At 37.7% G+C, this 22,252-nt stretch overlaps 1 protein-coding gene across 1 annotated transcript in view; it reads left to right on the top strand.

Annotated features, from left to right (window-relative positions):
• pcca (propionyl-CoA carboxylase subunit alpha) overlaps positions 1-17,858 on the top strand; it is a 42,189-nt gene extending 24,331 nt beyond the window's left edge. The window contains exons 12-23 of the mRNA XM_061911132.1: positions 1,598-1,748; positions 2,277-2,420; positions 4,200-4,274; positions 4,379-4,447; positions 4,548-4,623; positions 4,704-4,917; positions 8,560-8,662; positions 12,086-12,184; positions 15,759-15,812; positions 17,104-17,244; positions 17,364-17,441; positions 17,563-17,858. Coding sequence (XP_061767116.1) covers positions 1,598-1,748; positions 2,277-2,420; positions 4,200-4,274; positions 4,379-4,447; positions 4,548-4,623; positions 4,704-4,917; positions 8,560-8,662; positions 12,086-12,184; positions 15,759-15,812; positions 17,104-17,244; positions 17,364-17,441; positions 17,563-17,652 — 1,294 coding nt within the window. The 3' untranslated portion in view covers positions 17,653-17,858. The remainder of the gene's footprint in view (positions 1-1,597; positions 1,749-2,276; positions 2,421-4,199; positions 4,275-4,378; positions 4,448-4,547; positions 4,624-4,703; positions 4,918-8,559; positions 8,663-12,085; positions 12,185-15,758; positions 15,813-17,103; positions 17,245-17,363; positions 17,442-17,562) is intronic.
• The last annotated feature ends 4,394 nt before the right edge of the window (positions 17,859-22,252 follow it).

The raw sequence follows: 22,252 nt of genomic DNA on the forward strand, positions 1-22,252 counted from the left end.
CACCCCTAAAACAGACTATCCTTGCATTGAAGTGAAACCTAAATATTAGGGGTGTGGTAAAAAATAGTTTTGAATACGTTGTGGGGATTCAGAATCAATACTCTTTTTTTTTTTTTAATTGATTTTTTTTACTTTTTTTTTTTTTTTTTTAATCAATCAAACAAACCACTACACAGCAACACCATAAAAATGCAATCCAATTCCAAAACCAAACCTGACCCAGCAACATTCAAAAAACTGCAATAAACAGAGCAATTGAGAGGAGACACAAACACGACACAGAACAAACCAAAAGTAGTGAAACAAAAATGAATATTATCAGCAACAGTATCAATATTAGTCATAATTTCAGCATAGCACTGATTAAAAATCCCTCATTTACATTATCATTAGACATTTATAAAAAAAAATAAAAAAACCCAATAGTGTCACAGTGGCTTACACTTGCATAAGCTTGACAACACACTGTGTCCAATGTTTTCACAAAGATAAAGTACGTCATATTTTTGGTTCGTTTAATAGTTAAAACAAATTACATCATTGCAATCAGTTGATAAAACATTGTCGTTTATAATTATAAAAGTTTTTTTTTTTTTAAATCTACTACTCTGCTAGCATTTCAGCAGACTGGGGTAGATCCTGCTGAAATCCTACGTATTGAATGAACACAGAATCATTTTGAATTGGATAAATATCGTTTTTGAATCGAGAATCGTGTTGAATCGAAAAAATCAATATATTATCGAATCGTGGGACACCCAAAGATTCGCAGCCCTACTAAATATTTTTACTATATTTGGAAAAGGTAAAATAATATCTACGCAAATACAAACAGATATAGTAGACATTAACAGAGTACAAGAAAACACATTCTTGGGAGTTCGAATAAATGATAGAATGACCTGGAAATCACCCTTTATGAATATTTCAATATTGAATAAGGGAAAACACAATGGACCAAAAATCACCTCATACTCTTTCCTGTTCTCTAATGTTGCCATATTTGAGGTACTGTACATTGATATGGAAAATAACTGCAAAACTTAGTCAGGGGCAGGTGGCCCTGGATATGATGACGAAGTAAAATGAAGAAAAATTACTGAAACACTGTGTCTGATGTCACTGTCCGATACTTTTTACAGGACAGGGTGAGATCAGACCAAGCTCTGCTTCTTCCTATTCCTTTTGAACATGTTGAAATATTTAAGTGCAAATTGTGATTATTGTGCTTGTAATGTCTTTAATATGATGCAAATAAATTGATTGATTGGATCGGAGCTGTTAGTAAAAATACAGTATGTTAAAAATACAGAGTTGTGTCCTGCCCTAAATCTTTGTGTTAATACTATATGGAAAAATGGGCGTTTTTCTAACATATTTGCAAATGCTTATTAATCAAGAGTAAATAATTGGAAAAAATGTTAATCATGGACTGTTTATTAGCAATTGCTGGGTAGGGTTAAATATGATTAGCTTCTTTCTACTTCTGTTGGGCATATCGAATTGTACAAAGAAAAATCATATAATGTTCCTTATTGTAAATTGTGAAGCATGATCAAAATGAACTTAACTATCTATGATTATGACTACTTTACAGTACTTTCCTCGACGCAGTGACACGACGAGCAATGGGTGAGCAAGCAGTGCAGCTGGCCAAAGAAGTGCATTACTCATCTGCTGGTACAGTGGAGTTCCTGGTAGATTCTAAAAAGAACTTCTACTTCCTTGAGATGAACACACGGCTACAGGTAAGCAAGGCTTTTGTGTGTGTAAATTCACACATTCAATTTGTTTATTAATTAGAAAATAGGCAGGCAATTGCATTAGACAAAATCTGACACAAAACTAATTAAGTCATGTAGTTCATTGAATAATATAACCAGAATGAGACAGAAATGGTCTACTGTACTGATTATCACTCACTGATAACCATTCACTTAGTAGATTTCACATCAGACCTATACAGTATATGTCTCTGGTGAATGTGTTCCCTGGTAGTGTTCACAATATGGTTGTTGTTGCTGTGGCTGGGAGTAGCTGGTGAGTTACCGTACTGTATAGCAATAGGTTGTTCGTCTGCTTAGTGGCAAAACAACTTGTTTTTAGTTTCATGAATGCCATAATTCTTTGTGATTAATCGCATGAGTTAGTGCATTAAATTTGATAGTCTTGTTCCAGATTGAAACATTTCTAATCAGATTTTATTAGGGCGTTTTTTAGGGCACACATTTGTAGTATTTTTGCTAAAACAATCTTTGTTTTACCATTTGATCCAGGTTGAGCATCCCATAACGGAGTGTATTACTGGTATTGACCTGGTGGAGCAGATGATCCGGGTTGCCAAGGGTTACCAACTGCAACACAAACAGGAAGATATTCCAATAAATGGCTGGGCCTTTGAGAGCCGTGTCTACGCTGAGGTTTGCAATACTCTTCACTGTACATTGTGCATCTGTTAAAATATAAAACAAAAGATATCTAAATCTCGAGCTTTTGCTTCCATAGTCACACAGTGTACTGCCATTTAGCACTTATGTTGCGCTTTTACATGATAATGGAAGAATTACTGTATGCTGTGAATTTTATATTTGATTATGACATAGTTCTAACTTATTTCTGACTTATAAGATGTGTTTTTTGCAAAACAACTGCCTATAGGGCTCTTCTGTGGATGATTTCTAGTTTAAAGTCCCTGTTGTCTGTCATTATGGACCCGAGATACACAAAGTTCTTGACAGGCTCTACATTACCAAGCGGAAGTGGATCCGGTCCATCATCAATATACATGAACTCGGTTTTTGTACAGCTCTCTTGGAGGCCAAGCTTCTCTGCCTCTTCGCTGTATATGCCCAGAATGTCTCTTAGCCAGCTGTAGGATGTGCTGAGGAGGATGGTGTCGTCAGCATAGTCCAGGTCGATTACGTGGTAGTTGTCGAAGTGCACTTTAGGGATCCACTCACAAACCCTTTACATCAGGTGGTCAATGATGCAGTCAGAAAGGTCAGGAGCAGCCACACAGCCCTGGGGAACGCCTTTGGGGATAGGAAACCAGTCAGAGTCTCTGCCGTTAATACAGAAATACGTCTTTGCATTGTTGTAAAGCAGCTTTTAACAGAGCAACGATCTTGGTGGATCACAAGGAGATCCTCGGCCCAGAAAGATACTCCACAGTGAAGTGTGGCAGACAGTGTCAAAGGTAGGGTTCAGATTTATGAACCCGATGTAGAGAGGGTGGTCTTTTCTATCAGCAGATGATTGGCTGAGATGTAGTCTGTTATGGAGCGGTCCAGCTTGAAGCCGGCTTGCTGGGTAGCGCTTGGGTGTGGCCCGTGAGAAGTGGAATTTAACTAAGGCAGGTTTGCCTGATCAGGTTATTATACTATTCAGAGTGCAAGGGCCGCTTCCACACGTTCTTTGTATAATTGCAAGTGCCGTGTTTTTGAATAATAGGGTACTTTTCGAAACATAATTTATTTTCAGTGCTAAGTGGTGGACCTGTTGTTTCCTGCAGGATTGGATGGAAAGACGGAAAGTTTTTTCCATAATCAAGGTGTAGTTGGCGGCTACCTCCGCTTGCCATGAGGCATTAAAGATAAGCCATTTGAGCAGCAACCTTTGGTATGCCGATTTATGAAAAGGGCACGTTACTCACTCCCAGTTTGTCAGTATCTGTCCGTGGTGATGAAAGGCTCTTTCACATCATCTACTGGAGCTGATGGAAATGAAATGTGTTTCTTTAAAGACAGTATTGCTTTTAGCTATGTATGTACGTATTATGCATATATGTGTGTGTTGTGTGTATGTATGTATATATATATATATATATATATATATATATATATATATATATATACACACACATGTGTGTGTGTGTGTGTGTGTGTGTTCATGTGTGTAAAAAAGTGTCCTTAAAGTGTGCATTTAAAAAAAAAAATCAAATAGTATCTTTTGTCAAGGCTAGAAGCAATTACTCATGTTAATACTGTTTCCCATGGGGAACTCTGCTTCACTATACAAACTTTTCTGTTTGCGAAACATGTTCAATAAACAATTACGTTCGTAAATAGAGGTTCCACTGTTTATAACTGTATATAGTTCAGTATGGACAATTGATTGGAGGATGTCTAGTGGATACAGTGTGGTCTACTTCCTTAAGATGAGTTGCACTTCTCCATCTCTTCATTATTTTCATCTCTTAGGACCCTTTCAAGTCATTTGGTCTTCCCTCCATTGGAAGGTTATCCCAATACAATGAGCCAGTCAAGCTCAACAATGTAAGCATTGAATAAAAATTCTGTCTTACACAACATTTGAAACATTGAATCCTTACTCTAATAATATCCTTTTTAATATACTGTTTTCTGTGTGCTTTTGCTAGGTCCGGGTGGACAGTGGCATCCAAGAGGGAAGCGACATCAGCATTTATTATGATCCCATGATTTCCAAGGTTAGTCAACTGTTAAACAAAAATGTTCCACCCCATAAGTCATAATGACATAGTCGATAATGAAAAGCATCCATGGGGTTATTTGTTTATCTTTTTCAAGTTGATAACCTATGGAGCTACAAGAGCAGAAGCCCTTGCCAAGATGGAGGATGCGCTGGATAACTATGTCATCAGGGGTACAGCTAATTGATTTTTCATTTGGAGCATGAAATAGTTTCTTTTTTGTTATTATAATGAAGTGTGGTTTTGCTTTCAGGTGTGACCCACAACATTCCGCTTTTGAGAGAAATAATCACGCACCCTCGTTTTATTTCCGGTGACATTAGCACCAACTTCCTTCCAGAGGTTTACCCTGATGGATTTAAAGGTCACCAACTTCAGGTGGAAGAACAGCAAGAGTTGATAGCCTCTGCAGCAGCACTGTATATCACAGCCCAGCTCTCTTCCCAAAAGATTATTGGTAACTTGAGGTGAGGACATTCAGTATATTTTATATAGTTGGATAAAAATGTATGAATGACTATTATTAAGCTATTGAAAGAACGCACACAGCCTTTATTTTCAAAAAAGTAAGTCCTTACGTATACATGTTTATATTAAATGGGGTCAATGACTTTTTAGAAGATGTCCATGATGGAAAGCTCTTTGTTCGGTCAAATCTCGTTCCTAGCAAATATTGCATAGGGACAACACTTTCTGATACGTTTCCAAGTATAATTCTGGAATATTTCAATTTAAATTTTAACTGAGCAATTTTTGAAAAAAAAATCTAGGTTTTATGCTCCCGATTCAGATACCATGAGTGAGATCGGCCCATACTGACCAATCCAATCCAATCCACTTTATTTATATAGCACATTTAAACAACAAGAACGTTTCCAAAGTGCTGCACAGCCATGTTCAAAACCATATTAAAAATAATATTATGCTCCACCAATGACTGAATAAAAACAATAAATAAATAAATATAAAACCAATATAAAAACGAATATGATTAAAAACAAAATTTAAGGGTAAAAGCAATTAAAACAGTAAAATAGCAATCAAAATGTATAAAAAACACAGAGGACAACTTGAGGACAGAGGACCACACAACTCACGTAGTGTTAAAAGCCAAAGAATAAAAGTGGGTCTTAAGACGAGACTTAAATCACTCCACTGTGGAAGCAGTTTGAACATGGAGGGGCAGAGTGTTCCAGAGCTTAGGGCCGACCACAGAAAAGGCCCTGTCTCCCCTGGTTTTAAGTCTGGTCTTGGGCACCACGAGCTGGAGCTGGCTCTCGGACCTCAGAGCGCGCGCAGGAGTGTAAATTTGGATGAGGTCGGAGATAAACTGAACAGGTAACAGTGCAAACTCTGAAGAATTGGGGTTATATGCTGGCGTTTCCTGGCCCCTGTTAAAAGTCGTGCTGCCGCGTTGTGGACTAACTGCAACCGGGAGAGAGCTTTTTGGCTAAAGCCAGCATAAAGTGCATTGCAGTAGTCCAGGCGACTTGAAATAAAAGCATGCACGACTTGTTCAAAAAGGTTAAAAGATAAAAACGGTATTACCTTTACTAAAAGACGAAGATGATAAAAACACGATTCTAAAACGCCATTGACTTGTTTGTCAAGTTTAAAGTTTTAATTAACACATGAATTAACGGAACATTTATCAATTTATTTATTGTGAGTGCTATTGCCAGTTTAACAATGACAACATAATCTTTAAATTGAAATGTATAGATTAGTAGTTTAATAATAATTCCTTATCAATTTACTTGTTAATTTCTTGCTAATGCCCTCTTACTATTTTCTGTAATGTAGTTCCATCCAGAGCCGAGAGAGAGTATGAACAACTCAGTTTCTCACGATCTCCTAAATGATTGGTCAAAAGCCCCTCTCATGAATACAGTGCGCCATGTTGGACACCAGTTTGAAGCCACCGCTAAGCGAAACTGCACTTTTTCATTAGATATTTATTTTAATTGAAGAATTTTCGCTGTGTAAACATGATGTGTTGTGCGGCATTGGGACGCACCACTCGCCAAAAACGCGGTAAGCATTTGCATCGCTTCAAAGAAAACTGTGGAAAAAATAAATGTTAGCAGCAAAGGCTAGAGTGCGAATGAAAGACAGCAGTATTTTGTGCGAGGTAATCAAGCATACAGTACATATACATTGGAAACATGGTATAGCCGTTTTCAGTAATAGCAAACTAATACACTTTGCCTGAAAAAACTTGCTTCAAAAGTGCATTATTTTTTTGCATGTGTGACATGCTGTTTATTTTTTGTCAGACATGGTCTAAAATAAACTTCTTAAATTCATCGGTCACAACATTAGGTACAACTTCAGGCAGCAGTCTTGCCTGAGTCGGCTCAACAAAGGGGGAGGAGGAGGTCATCAAGATGTCGTACGTAGTACGAGAATAACAACATACAGTATGTACAGTAGATCTGTTGCCGTTGCCCCTCTGTTAAAAAAGACTCCAAAACAGCTTTCAGAAGCATCCAAAGCCGTGTGCAGGCTCACAGCCAAATGCATGAACCTTATGATTTGACACGTTGGCTTTGTTTAATAAGAGTATCCAACAGCCTAACAACATTTGTAACATTAGCGTCTTCCACACTGAGTTTTTTGGTTTTTCATTTGAATCATCATTTGGCGAGGTGAAGACTCTGCAACTTTTACTTGGTGCCCATCCAATGAGATTTATGAAGACTGCCTAAAGAAAATATGCGCTTGTATACAGTAATTGATTATATAGAGCTGCATGTCAGGAGATGGCTGACGTTACATCGTCAATAAATACACTTTTCTCATTTAATCAATGGAAATAATGTTTGGGGATGATGAAATCATCATAATTTAACCTAACAATGGAGCAACAACTTTGAAACCTTTCCTTGAAGAAAGATACATAAGTCATGGTTTGGCCTAAAAATAGTCCGGATCAGAATCCAATTGAAAATCTGTGGTTGAAATTGGAGAAAATTGGCCATGATAAGACTCCAACCTGCAAAGCTCATCTGACAATTGCAATCAGAGAACATTGGAAAAAGATTAATGAAGAGTACTGTTTTGTCACTTGTAAGTCTATGTCTCAGAGACGGCTAGCTGTTATAAAAGCCAGAGGCGGTTCAACAAATTACTTAGTTTTTATTCAGAATTGAGTGATTCCATAATTTGCTAAAAGTCTACTGGATCTAAAAAATCAACTAAAAAATTTATTTAGTTGATTTCTTCAAGTGTTTCTTAAAGCCAGAAAGTTGCCGTTTGAAATTATTATACTTTTGTGTCATGTCTGTCATTGTTTTTTTTTTTTTCTCTAAAATTAAGCAACTGAATAAACATCCTCCCAGACTGATGAATCCATAATTTATTCCAGGGATTGTAAATGTGCCTGCCACTGGGTGTTGGTGGTGTATGAGGCCTCTTTTACGAGATTATAGCTGTGTTCTTGGAGAACATCGCGTGTATTCTCCTGATCTCTACTTTTCTTGTGTATATCTTCAGGCGGGTTGGTAAGGCGTGAGTCTTTTCTTGGAAGTCTTGAGTGCTTCAGTTGTGGTAATCTTGCTATATTTCTTGGATGGTTTGTTGTTTATTTTTACACCTTTGCTCAGCTGTATTTCAATTAGGGCTGTAATTTTGGGCATTAATCCATGAATAACATATCAGTTTGATTAAATCATTTAACACAGTGAACCTAACTGCCGTGCAAAAATCACTTAAAATTCCTGAAATATCTGGCAACGCTTTTTTGTTTCACATTTATTTACCCAGGAAAGTCCCATTGAGATTTTAAATCTATTTTAAGGGAGTCCTACACATTATTACACCAATGTCAGTTCCACTGGGAGCGAGGTGTGTCAAGTGTCTGGCTTTAGATGCAACAGCCGTGACTAGGATGAACTGAGCTGGAATCAAACCTGGAACCCTTAAGTTGCTGACACATTGCCCAAACTGCATGTGTAAATGAAATGGACTGCTTTTTACGGTAGTGACAGGCCACGAAACTCAAAACAAAAAACGCAGTATGGAAGATGCTAAAAAGGAAATTGGACTCCTCGTTAAAACTCTAATGCTTGACTGAGTTTTCTTAAAAGATAAATGTGTTTTAATTGCAGAGTGCCCTCAATACCAGTGGAGTGTACCTGTTGGGAACTTTGTGCACAGCTCGGAGACCGATGGCATGACCTGGAAGTTAATAAATCAGGAGACATATATACGGTAAGCATATTGTAACTTTAGCAGCCTAATTTTTAGAATATTGTTCCATCCATCGATCTTCTTATACTTAGCCGGAGTCGGGTCTTGGGGGGCAGCAGCCAAAGCAGAGAAGGCCAGACTTCCCTCTCCCCTGCTACTTTGTCCCGCTCCTCCCAAGTTTTCCCAGGCCAGATCGGTGACATAGTCTTTCCAACGTGTCCTGGGTCTTCTTCGGGGCCTTATACCTGCCACGCACTAAACACCTCCACAGCAGCCTTGCTCTGAGCTCCCCCCAAATGACAAAGCTTTTCACCCTATCTCTAAAGGAGCCCCGTCACCCGACTAGGAAACACATTTTGTCCGCTGTGCACGTGATCCTGTCCTTTGAGTCACAACCCAAAACTCATGACCGTAGATTAGGATGGGAACGTATATCGACCGGTATATTTAGAGCTTGACCTTCCTGCTCAGCTCCATGACGGATCGATGCTGGGTCCGCATCACGATCCACTCTTGCCTCACTCGTGAACAAGACCCCAAGGTACTTGAATTCCTCCAAGTCAGGGAGATTCAGAAAAGTTGACAGCATAAACATTTACGAGGGCTAATGGGGTGTTGGAATTCAGGCCAGTGACGATAACATACCTTACATTGGGATCAAAAATACTATTTGAGTGTACAAAAGGAACAGTTTTGTTTAGCAAAATAGCAGCTCCCTTCGATTTTTCAGAAAATGAAGAGTGGTAAGTCCGTCCTCTCCATCCTCTCCTCAGCCTCAAGTGATCAGGTTTAAGATGAGTCTCCTGCAAGAAGATTACCTAGAAGCCAGATGACAGAGTTAATGGTTACGGTTATGATTATTTTCAAACATATAAATTTTATAAATATAAATGTGATACATCAAATAATTATTTACATATATTCATTTCTATATACAACATGTTTGAAAAGGAGTAGGAAGAAGCAAAGCTGATTCAATCCTCTCCTTTTATAATTCATGGCAATTATTAACATATTTGTTCACTTCCTGTTCTGATCTTGTAAATGTAACAACATTTACACCAATGAATACACCAGTTTAGCCAATCATGATTCATATATGAGGTGAATAATACCACATTTTCAACAAAATTCAAGATATTTACCAAGATTCTTCTTCCTTGTACTTTGTAAACACTTGTAGGAAGTTAATTTTATTGTCTATTATAACAACAAAGAACAATTATTCTTCCTTGTACTTTGTAAACACTTGTAGTTGGAACAGCCTCTCAAACTAGATCATATCAGTACATTGACATCTTTGCATAATCTGTTCCATAATATAATTCCACATATTGATATGCTAAAGGTCTTACGGGTTGTATGTGCATACAAATGTTTGATTAGATTTTCCTCTGAGGTTATATTGTTCCTTTAAAAAAAAAAAAAAAAAAGAAATATTGATATTGGGTAGGAGGTTATAGTTATGCATAATTTTAGCTGTTTGCAAATGTACCAAATCATTGAGTTCCAGTATTTTGGAGGTTTGTATGTTTTCCAAAACCCACATTATGTTTTATTTAACTGATCTTTTTTGTAGCATGTTTAGTGAATGACGTTTACTTTAGTAATCATTTCTACATAATAATTCAAATATGGTAACACTAGCGAGCAGTAAAAAGTGTGCAGTGATTTTTGGTTCAGAAATTCCTTGCCACCTTGTGTTGTATATTTCTTATATGCGATTTCCAGTTAATTTTATTGTCCATTATTACACCCCAAAATTTGATTTATTTCAGTCTTTCAATATCTGCTGTGTCTATTTGTATTTGTTTGACTTTGTCTTCTACTGTTACCAAAAAGCATTAGTCTGTTTTTATCAAACCATCTGTTTAATTTGTTTATTTCCTTTATTTGTATTAGCTCCGGAGTATTTTCTTCTGAACAAAACACACTTGTGCCATCCGCAAATAATACTAACTTTAAATCATTTGTAACTTTACAACTATTGTGTACATATAGATTGAATTGAATTGAAGTTTGGTCCCAGTACTGATCCTTGTGGTATACCACAAGATATGTTTAGTTCTGTTGACATTCTTTCACCTAACTTCACATATGTGTTCCTGTTTCTTAAATAGCTTCTTAGCAATCCTCTGATGCCATATTATTCTACTTTGTTGATTAATTATGATTCATTGTGTCAAATACTTTAGTTGGATTCATAAATACTGTTGCTGCACACTGTTTACCATCTGTTGCTTTGGTTATTTTCTCTGTTATTTTCATTAATGCCATGGATGTTGAGATGTTTGCTCTGTATTGGTTATCCCTAAGTGTTCCACTTTTGTTTATGAATGTGACCAATCTGTTATTAAAAAACATTTCAATAATTTTAGAAAACTGTGGAAGTAAAGAAACATGTCTGGAATTGGCGTTTGTCTCCAGTCTTAAGAATTGGTGCAACTTTTGCTATTTTCATTTTGATTGAAAATGTTCCTGTTTGAAATGATAGGTTACTGATATATGTCAAAGGTTCTGAAATAATGTAACATTTGACCTTGTTTCATAAGGGGTATGAAGCCCTTTGCAATTAGAACTAGTAAACATAATGCAACACCGTTTATGCAACACTGTTTATGGAATGTCGCGCAACGTTAATTGAGCATTTATTTAGTTTGGTTTTTCTGAACAAAAGGTTATATACCAGCATTCACAAGACCTTGATACAACATTAGTTATACAGTACATACATGAACTTTAAAACTGATTTCGAAACAATTTAACAAATAGTTGCTTTTGTAAATTGATGTCTAACATTGCTTCATGCTTCATGCTTACATAATGTACATTACCTTTTGCATCATATTAAATTATATCATTCATGTTGTCTACCTTCTACTTTTTTTCATGTCATTGCCTGAAATAAATGAATTAAAAAAACAAAAACGTTAGACCTATGTTGTTAGTTAGAAAATGACTAAACTTCAATTGTCAAATCAACATCAGAAAGCAACATTGGTTAAACGTAGTCAAAAAGCATGTCATTACAAAGTTAAGTTTGAGTTGCTCAACGTTAGGACATAATTCAACTTGTTCTCAACGTTGTTTCAGTGTGTTGTGCCTGCTGGGATATTTTAAATCGATATCTAGTCCAGCAAAATTTGGCTAGTATTGGACCATCCCTAGTTGAAAGATTATTCTTGTTGGTGTGTGGACCAAAATTTCTTCTGGCATGTGTCCAAACCTGCAGAAAAATCTGACCTTATACACAAATCAATTCATAACCTTTATTTCATGATTCTTTTTCTGCCTTTTTGAATGATTCTCTCTCTACATACACTGTTCACGAACATTATTTGCAATGGTATAACTTGAAGCATTAATCACCAAATACCTTCATCACCACCATTGTTGTCACTGCGTAATTTACAACAGTATCACAATTAGCTTCTTTTTTTATAGGTGCAGGTGGATGGAGTACGTGTGGATGTCCAGGGACAGTGGAACTTGGCTTCTCCACTGTTACCACTCACCATCAACGGCATACACAGAATGTTGCAGGTATTACACAGATTGACACTATCAGTTTATTACGCATTATCTTTGTCATGGCAGATTTTTAATTCAAATCAGCAGATTGTGCAGGTGGTAATACATTTGAACTATTATTATTATGTTTTTCACGTACTGTCAAATAATTGGAGAATTCTTGGTGAAAGACTGTGGTCATCTACAACCCCAGGCAAAAAAAATCAAATCAGAATTCTTTGAGGATGCTCTTCCAGTTGATTAATTTTGTTGAAAAAAAGCCGATAACAGACACAGCAGAATTAATGTTAATGTTTTTGGCTTTAAAAAAACGTTAAAATAAATCAATAATATAAATTGTTGTAGTCAGTTACAGTTTCATTTTTTGATTTAGCAGAGTGAAACAATTATAGAATCCCACAATTTAGAGAAAAAAATATAAAAAATTACCTTGTAAATTTTAATTTTCAAAGCCAACATCTGCATTAGATTAAAACTGTTAATTAGTCTGCATTTAAAAAGGAATGCTCTCACCTTGGAGAGCTGTTGCACCAGATGGATTGACATGAATCAAACACGAGAGATGTCAATTGAAACAAAGGTAAATTATCATGCAATGTTGCAAAAGATGTTTATTGTTCAGTCAGCTGTGTCAAAATCTAGACCAAAAACAAACAACATGGGAGGGTTGTAAAAGGCAAGCATAACAGTTGACCAAGAAATACATCAGTGTCAAGACAGAAAACTTAAAACAATATACCTCGAAAAAAGACATTTTTAACAAAACATATGAGGAACAAATGGGTGTAAACTGGAGTCACTAGCCACGTGAACATAGGCAAAATGTATTTAATCTGATCATAAATGGGATTACGATGTTCCTGTGTACATGGACCCTGAAAAAAATATCCGATTATTATGTGCATTTTCATGCATCACACCTCAAATCGGAAAAGGTGTGTTATTGTTCGTGCTATGGAGCCATCTTTTGGATGAGTTTGCTCACTGCAGGTGCTGAAGACGAAGAAGCTTTGACTACCGCTGTAAACAAACACGACTTTGTGCATTTTTGCTTGTCCGACTTTGTCACGTTATTTATTAACTTTTCCTTCTTTTCACTACTTTTGTTTTATCTTTCTTTTTGATGTGTAGCTGTTCTGTGCCCTTCATGTTGTGATATGTATGGAATGTTACAACATTCTCTGTACGTGCTTGCGGCTACCAGTTAGCACTTGAAGTAGCTGTAATTCCATAACAGACGACAGCTGGATTCCTCCTTTTATTGTTATATCGACACATGATAACTCCAGACCATACATTTTGTTTTTGCCGGTCTTGGTTTTAGAGCAACAATCTCAAAAGCATATAACGCCACGTCTTTACTTCTCTAATGGTTAGGAGACAGCAGCAAGAGTAAGACAATCGCTTCATTCCGAGACTATTAAATGTAGTCCCCGCCTCCACCACAAAAATTTTTGCTGACGTCAAAGGCATACCCAGTATTCAACCCGAATTTCAGAAGACTTGTTTTCATGCACTCCAATCTGAATGACAATCGGCATAAACCACCTGTTTCGATCCGAATTAAATGTTGAACCGAACGTGAGTGATCGGGTGAAAATATTTCGAATGCTGTGTTTACGTGAAGCATTTTTATTCCGGTTAGTCTTTTAATCCAAATACTTGTGTCCATGTGCATATAGCTAAAGACTGTGACCGAACCGTTAGAAAAGGTCTAAAAGAAATGAGATTTGAATACAGAAAAACTAAAGGAAAGATGTCATTCAAATCTACACAGAAAAAAACAAGGTTACAATGGCCTGAGGAAAAGTAATCGAGACTATGCATGACTGGATGAAAGTCATATTCAATAATAATAATAGTAAAATAGTAATAAATCGCAAATCTGCATTGGGCAAGGTGATGATGCTGGAACTTTTGAATGGTGCCATTCCTATGAGATATATGAAGACGACTGCCTAAAGAAAACATGCATATTTCCAGTCATTGATGATATAGAACTTCGTGTCAGGTAAAAGGCACTGGAGAAATGGCTGTCATTTCAATTTTTCAATAAATGCACAAGTTTACATTGACGTTTTGGACACTTTTCTTATTCCATCTATCGAAAGGATGTTTGGGGATGATAATATCGTTTTTCAAGATGATAATGCATCTTGACGTAGAGCAAAAACATCATCATAATTTAACCTAAAAATAAAGCAAAACATTTGAAACCGTTCCTTGAAGAAAGATTCATAAGTCATGATTTGGCCTGCAAATAGTCCGGATCTCATTCTAATTGAAAATCTGTGGTGGAAATTGGACAAAATTGTCCATGACAAGACTCCAACCTGCAAACCTCATCTGACAACTGCAATCAGAGAAATTTGGAACAAGATTGATGAAGAGTAATGTTTGTCACTCGCTAAATCCATGTCTCTGGCAAGATTTTTTCGCTCACAACTTTTTGGCACTGTAATAGAATTCCTTAAAACTGAATACATCTTTAGTAAGCATGAGATGGCCCAAAAACATGAGAACAGTGTTGTTGCATGAAAATGCTAGCAGGCAACTGGCAAACAGGGATAGGTTGCACAGATGATTGCAGTGTAAACCAACTTGACCTGTAAACAGAGGAGGTTGTTGTGGAAAGTAAATTTCTTGCCTGGAAAACAGGGGCTGGATGTCCACCCAAAGATATGTTGTCTGTACACAACCTCTTGGATTCAAATTGTTTGCAATTGCAAGATTGTTGCAGAGGGGAAGATATTGTTGGTACTGTAATGGAATTACACAGCAAATACTGAAGAAATTGAAATGGTTGAAAAGCAATATTTTTAGTTTCCTGTTATCAATGTAATGGCCATTTAAGGCATTTAGACCACATGTGTCCAATTCTTTAAATTGCAACTAATGCGCCAGCACCGAGGAGACTACAATTAAAGCATGTCTACTTCCGAGTTTACTTCCACAAACACTGCAGGATGTGCGACTGCGGTCTGGCTCTACCTTGCCAAGGTAGGACTGGATTTTTTAGTATAATCCTGATGTAATGGATTGGACTGGATAATAAGCGCTGACAGAGGGTCTTCAAATGATTTGTAATCATTGTGAATAACGACAGGTCATATAATTATTTATTTAAACTTATATTCCTGTATATTTTTATTGAGTTTTTGTGCACTTTTTTGTAAAGTAAATAAATATTTTAAAATGGAAAAAAATCACACCAAAATATTTTTATTTAGGGGAGCAAAAATTTTCTTAAGCCTCACCAAAATAGACCTAACGACCCCAATGGTTGTAGTGTTTGCATAATTCCATTATTTTTTTCAATCGGCCTAATCTAAAACTGAAAATATTTCTGACTACCACAATTAATTTTATTGATTTATTTTGGTGTTTCTCAAAGCCACAAAGTGGGCATTTGAAATGACTGTAGTTTTGTGTCATGTACTGTATGTTATTGATTTCTACAAAATTAATCAACTGAATGAACGTCCTCCATGACTGGTGATTCTATCATTCCTAAGGTTGAACAACAATGCATGTCTAGTTGTTACATCTGTTTACAAACATTTAATATTTTGTTCTTTTGTTTTAGTGTCTCTCCCGGGATGCTTCAGGACAGATTGTTCTGCAATATCTGGGCACATCGGTAAAGCTGCTTGGATAATTCTGGTTAAGATGACATTTATTCATGGGTTGGTAGAGTCGGAGTACATTGAGTTGTCTTGAGATCAAGAAGTGCTGCAACACATTAGTCAGATTTTGGAATTTGGAATGTGACTTACTTGTTTTCTGGAACACTGTGTCAATCTTGGTAGTCTACAAAGTACATTTCTCATACAGTACTAATGCTAATGCATCCCTTATTAAATACCATAATATTCAAAGTTTAAATTTTACGTCTGCAAACAATTTGTAGAGTTGTTCCTTTTAGATTGTAAATAAAACCCATCACACCTACTTTTTCCTAAAGTATTTTTCAGACAAAGGGTAGATTATAAACTTAATAAATAGTGTATGGATTTACGGGTAAAAAAATTTAAACGAGTATCCAACTTTCTAACATTTTATAAGTCAGAAAAGGTGAACTTCAACATAGTCAAAGTAACATTGGAATTTGAGTATACCCATTGAAGTTTAATGTTACAATTATATTGTGTTTAAGATATTTGAAGTGTTTTAAAGGGGAAGTGCATTTTTGGGGGGAATTGTGTCTATCATTCACAATCCTTATGTGAGATAAGAACACGCATGTTTTTCTTTTTTGATGCATTCTAATTTGTAATATACGACAAGTACAAGGTACTGGGACTCGCCCTATTAAGCCTATACAGGGCTTTGAAAACATCCATTAATGTTTTATTTATATATATATATATATATATATATATATGTATATGTATATATATATGTGTGTAATGTAGTAACAGGCACATTCATAATAACATGTAATATTTACGTATTTGGTCGTTTCAAGTAAACAGTGGCGCATTACTGTCACAGACACAACTCAACGTTGGCTATTTTCTTTAGCAACAACTACTAAAGGCAGACTTAATGTGAGAAAACAAATGATGATTGATATTTATATATTATATATAACATTTTTTAGCCTGGATATAAAGAGGATGAGCAACATGTTTTAGAAGCTGAGTGATAAGCAGATCCAGCAAGTAGTACTATTGCTAAGTGCTAAAAAAGAAACACAAACTATCAACATAATAAAACAATCACTTACTGTCAATGTCCGTTCTCACTTGGATGTCGGTTTATGGGATGTTCATATCTTCTTTTTAAGATTAATATTTAATCATAATCCTAAAGCAGGTTAAAAAAATACACATGAGAGGCAGGATTTATAATTATCATGTAAGCATAAATGCAGTTCAAGAAACATTGTTCCTTTCTCACACTGCGTTGTACTCCTTGTTTTTTTGTAGTTTACACTTCGCATTCTCTCCAAATTGGCTGCAGAGTTTAACTCTTACATGCCAGAGAAAGTTCCAGAAGACACCAGCAGCATCCTGCGTTCACCAATGCCTGGCACGGTGGTCACAGTTTCTGTTAAGCCTGGAGATACGGTAAAATATGTGCACTCAGTAGGCAGATACAGAGCCGCCCCACCCGCCAATCAGATCTGTATCACAATTGTTAGATAAATTTTGCTTGGTTCACATGTTCTGTTTTTGTGGTTGTGCAGGTTGCAGAAGGCCAGGAGATCTGTGTGATTGAAGCTATGAAAATGCAGAACAGTATGACTGCCGTCAAGCCAGCAAAGGTCAGTGTAACTATTTAATTATTATATTAATCGCTGACTGACCTGGAGATTATTATTAGTGCATATAAAGATCTTGTTTTATTTGTTTGCTAAACTGTTGTCCACTTTTGTGATCCTACAGGTAAAGTCTGTCCATTGTAAGCCAGGTGAGACGGTAGGTGAAGGAGATCTACTTGTAGAGCTGGAGGATCCCTCTTCTAAGTCCAACTAAAAAACTGATCAAAACTGATAAAAAACTCTAATCAAAGTGTCCTCCAGAAGACATGTATGTCCCCAACAGTGCCTCAGTGTAGTTACAATATAAATGAGGAATGTCAGACTCCAGTGAATCTTGATTTCGAGGCTATGACTCAAGATTTTATATGCATTTTTTTGTCATTTAAATATTATAATAAAATATTTTCACCAGTTTTATAATAGGAATATTTCATCACCTGTGTTGTCTCAGATTTAGTAGTAACTTTGAGCCATTTTACACAAGCTATTTTTCTCTGCTGGATTAAGAAACTGTGATTATTTGATTACATTATAGCAGGGGTCAGCAGCCCCCATCTCCGGAGCCGCATGCGGCTCTTTGGTCACTGATATGTCTCAGCTGCATAATCAACGACCCCTCCGATTATTTCGGGAGATTTCTAGACTTTGGTGCCTCTCCCGGGAATCCCTCGGGGGCCGGTCTTCACCCGGTCTACAATATTGAGTGCGTGCGTGCCGTGATGGTAATGCTTTTAACTTCCTCTTTAACATGTTGTCGCGGCCGCTTTTACACAATGCTATCTGCTTGTCGGCCGGTCGCATTCTATACGCAGCTCTTGTCAACTCACGCATGTACCTGCAAGGCATACTTGTCCAACAGCCATACAGGTTACACTAAGGGTTGTAATATAAACAACTTTAACACTCTTACTAATATGTGCCACACTGTGAACCCACAACAAACAAGAATGACAAATGACAAACACATTTCGGGAGAACATCCGCACTGTAAGACAACATAGCACCAAACCCCGCCCCCCCCAATCCTGCCCACCTCAACTGACGCACGGAGGGGGGGGGTTTGGTTCTAGCATGTGTATAATGTAGCCAGGAAGAGTCAGGGATGCATGGAACTATATACCGTATATTACCAAATAGTAGCCTGGGTGTTTATTTCACAAAATCATTTTTGGAGACTGGCATTTAAAAGAAGCAGGTGGTTATTTGTACAAGGCTTTTATTTATTTTTGCATCAGTTTGCACCAGGCCATTATTTGGTTACAATGGTTACTGTCCAGTATTTTTTTTCGTATAAAAAACTTTAAATGTAAACGCTATTGTAAACATACAAACAAAAAAACAAGACTATCAAAAGACAAGATATCAACAAGGCCTCAACATGGCAGTAGTGCAACAATTGTCAAATAGAATACCAATACTGAAAATAAATAAAGTTTTTAAATAAAGCATCCTACCGAGAAAAATAAAATCATGGTACCAAGTACTCAAGAATAAAACCCACCATCAAAACAGAACAATAATAGTCTCACTTAAATAAAATAAAGGCTACAATATTCCAAGTTTTAAATAAAGCAGCATACAGGAAAAATAAAATTATGGTACCAAGTACTCCATAAAACCAACAAAACAATAATACTGCAGCAAACGCAACCCCAAAAGCTACTCAAACCCACTCATCATCCTGTTCCTCCTCATCCTCCTCTTCATCCCCCTCCTCTCCCTCACCCCCCTCATCATCATCCTCCTCTTCAATCACAAGTTCATTGAGGAACTGCTGTTCCTCATCACTCTCCTCCTCTTTCTGAACCACAGCAGCACCCTGCTGTCTAGCCCTCAACAGCATATCTCTGTCTGCCTGACATGGCTGTCCCTCCTTGAGGCAGTAAATGAGCTGGTCCTCACTCCCATCAGCTGCCACCGTCAGCCCACACACCTTGTAGGATACCAGAAAGCAACAATCAGCTATGGCTGCTGTTTGCAACACACACACACATACACACACAGCCAGCCAGCCTACCTTGAATGAGTTGATCAGTGTGTCCCGATCTAGAGCATCCCAGGTTCCCAGGACCCAGTCAAACAGGAGGGCTCTCAGGTTCCCTGACTTGGTGTAGGTCTTGTCTTTATCACCAGCCACCCAGTTATCCCAGCCACCCAGTTATCATAGTAGTCACAGAGCTGTGCTTTGAAAGGGCCATTCCACTCAACATCGGGGGCCTGCAGGTACTTTGTGCAACCTCCAGATATAACAGCCATTGTAAAGTTGTAGCCCCTTTTGAGCTCTGCCTTCGTGGCCTCGCTGATATGGCATCGGTACGCGTCCCATGCAAGTGGCCTCGGCCCAAAGTGAAATTTCCCCACTGCCCTCTGGAGCCTCCTTTGTCAGGTCATCATTAAACCAGCCATTCTTGGAAGAAGCTATGATCACCCCGGGGATGCTCTGCATAGCCTTTACATCACGGACAGCACCTTTAAACACAATGTAAGGCTTCAGCTTTGTTCCGTCTGCTTTGGCTGTAATAGCCACCGTGACGCGTGCCTTCTCGTGGCCGGTGGTTTTGAGGCAGATGGAGCGGGCGCCCCTCTCATTGACCGTACTAAAACCAACCATGTCAAACTAGATGGCTGTTACATCCTTGGCGATGTTATTCTTGGGCTGGATTTTCTTGGCCTCTATCTGTTTAGTAGAGAAAACGAGGATGTTGACAATCTTCTCGGCGGGAGCGTCCTTCTGTGCAACAGTTGTTCTCCTCCTGAGGGTAAAGTTGTTCCGACGCAGGAATCGATTAAGCCAGCCACTCGTTGCGCCAAACACCAACCCGGTGTCTCTCGTGTCACTCGCAATGGCATACAACTCCTTGGCCTTAATGCGGATCATTTTGCGGGACACACGGTGGTTCAGTCCACGAACGTGATGTATCCACTGACACAAATTAGCATCAAGCTCGTCGCTCACTTTCTTCCTACCTCCGCCAGATAAGCGAGCCCGTTTTCCATTGATTGCCGACTGAGATAGTAGTTCTCCCTTTTTTTGTTTCCATTCGCGTACACGCTTTGGGTCAACGTTAAACTGCCTGGCCGCTGCTAAACCAGAATTCTTCTCCGCATACTTAACAACCGCTAGCTTGAACTTTAAATCAAACTTTCTGTTCTTCTTCCCCCTTAAAGTATTCCCGTCCCTCAGTTGTGGTTTACCGCTATACATGGGCTATTATTAGGAAGAGGCGTTTAATTCACAAAATGGGCTCAGACCCCGGGCGGCTATTAGGCCATGGGCGGTTATTTGCCCAAGGGCGTTTACTTGGTAATATACGGTATGTATATATGTTTATATATATATATTTTTTTTAAATAAATTATATATATATATATATATATATATATATATTTCTATGTATGTATAAATATGATAAACTTTTTTTTTGTTGCAAATAATCATTAACTTTAGAATTTGATGCCAGCAACACGTGACATAGAAGTTGGGAAAGGTGGCAATAAATACTGATAAAGTTGAGAAATTCTCATCAAACACTTATTTGGAACAACCCACAGGTGTGCAGGCTAATTGGGAACAGGTGGGTGCCATGATTGGGTATAAAAGCAGCTTCCATGAAATGCTAAGTAATTTACAAACAAGGATGGGGCGAGGGTGACCAATTTGTAAGCAAATTGTCGAACAGTTTTAGAACAACATTTCTCAACGAGCTGTTGCAAGGAATTTAGGGATTTTACCATCTACGGTCTGTAAAATAATCTAAAGGTTCAGAGAATCTTGAGAAATCACTGCACGTAAGCAATGATATTACGGGCCGTTGATCCCTCAGGCGGTACTGCATCAAAAACCGACATCAGTGTGTAAAGAATATCACCGCATGGGCTCAGTAACACTTCATAAAACCACTGTCAGTTACTACAGTTGGTTGCTACGTCTGTAAGTGCAAAAAAACTCTGCTATGCAAAGCAAAACCCATTTATCAACAACAGCAAGGAACGCCGCTGGCTTCGCTGGGCCCGAGCTCTTCTAAGATGGACTGATGTAAAGTGGAAAGGTGTTCTGTGGTCTGACGAGTCCACATTTCAAATTATATTTGGAAACTGTGGATGTGGTGTCCTCCGAAACAAAGAGGAAAATGACCATCCAGATTGTTATAGGCGCGAAGTTCAAAAGCTAGCATCTGTGATGGTATGGGGATGTATTAGTGCCCAAGGCATGGGTAACTTAAACATCTGGGAAGGAACCATTAATGCTGAAAGGTCCATACAGGTTTTGGAGCAACATATGTTGTCATCCAAGCAACTTTATCATGGACGCCACTGTTTATTTCAGCAAGACAATGCCAAGGCACGTGTTACAACAGCGTGGTTTCGTAAAAGAGTGTGAATACTTTCCTGGCCCGCCTGCAGTCCAGACCGGTCTTCCATCGAAAATGTGCGGCGCATTTTGAAGCGTAAAATGCGACAGCGGAGACCCCGGATTGTTGAACGACTAAAGCTTTACATAAAACAAGAATGGGAAAGAATTCCACTTTCAAAGCTTCAACAATTAGTTTCCTCAGTTCCCAAACGTTTATTGAGTGTTGTTAAAAGAAAAGATGATGTAACACAGTGGTGAACATTCCCTTTCCCAACTACTTTGGCACGTGTTGCAGCCATGAAATTCTAAGTCAATCATTTGCAAAAAAAATAAAAGTTTATGAGTTTGGACATCAAATATCTTGTCTTTGTACTGCATTCACCTGAATATGGGTTGAAAAAGATTTGCAAATCATTATATTCCGTATATATTTACATCTAACACAATTTCCCAAGCCGTA

Source organism: Nerophis ophidion, linkage group LG09 (assembly GCF_033978795.1).
Source record: "Nerophis ophidion isolate RoL-2023_Sa linkage group LG09, RoL_Noph_v1.0, whole genome shotgun sequence".
Classification (NCBI taxonomy): Eukaryota; Metazoa; Chordata; class Actinopteri; order Syngnathiformes; family Syngnathidae; genus Nerophis; species Nerophis ophidion.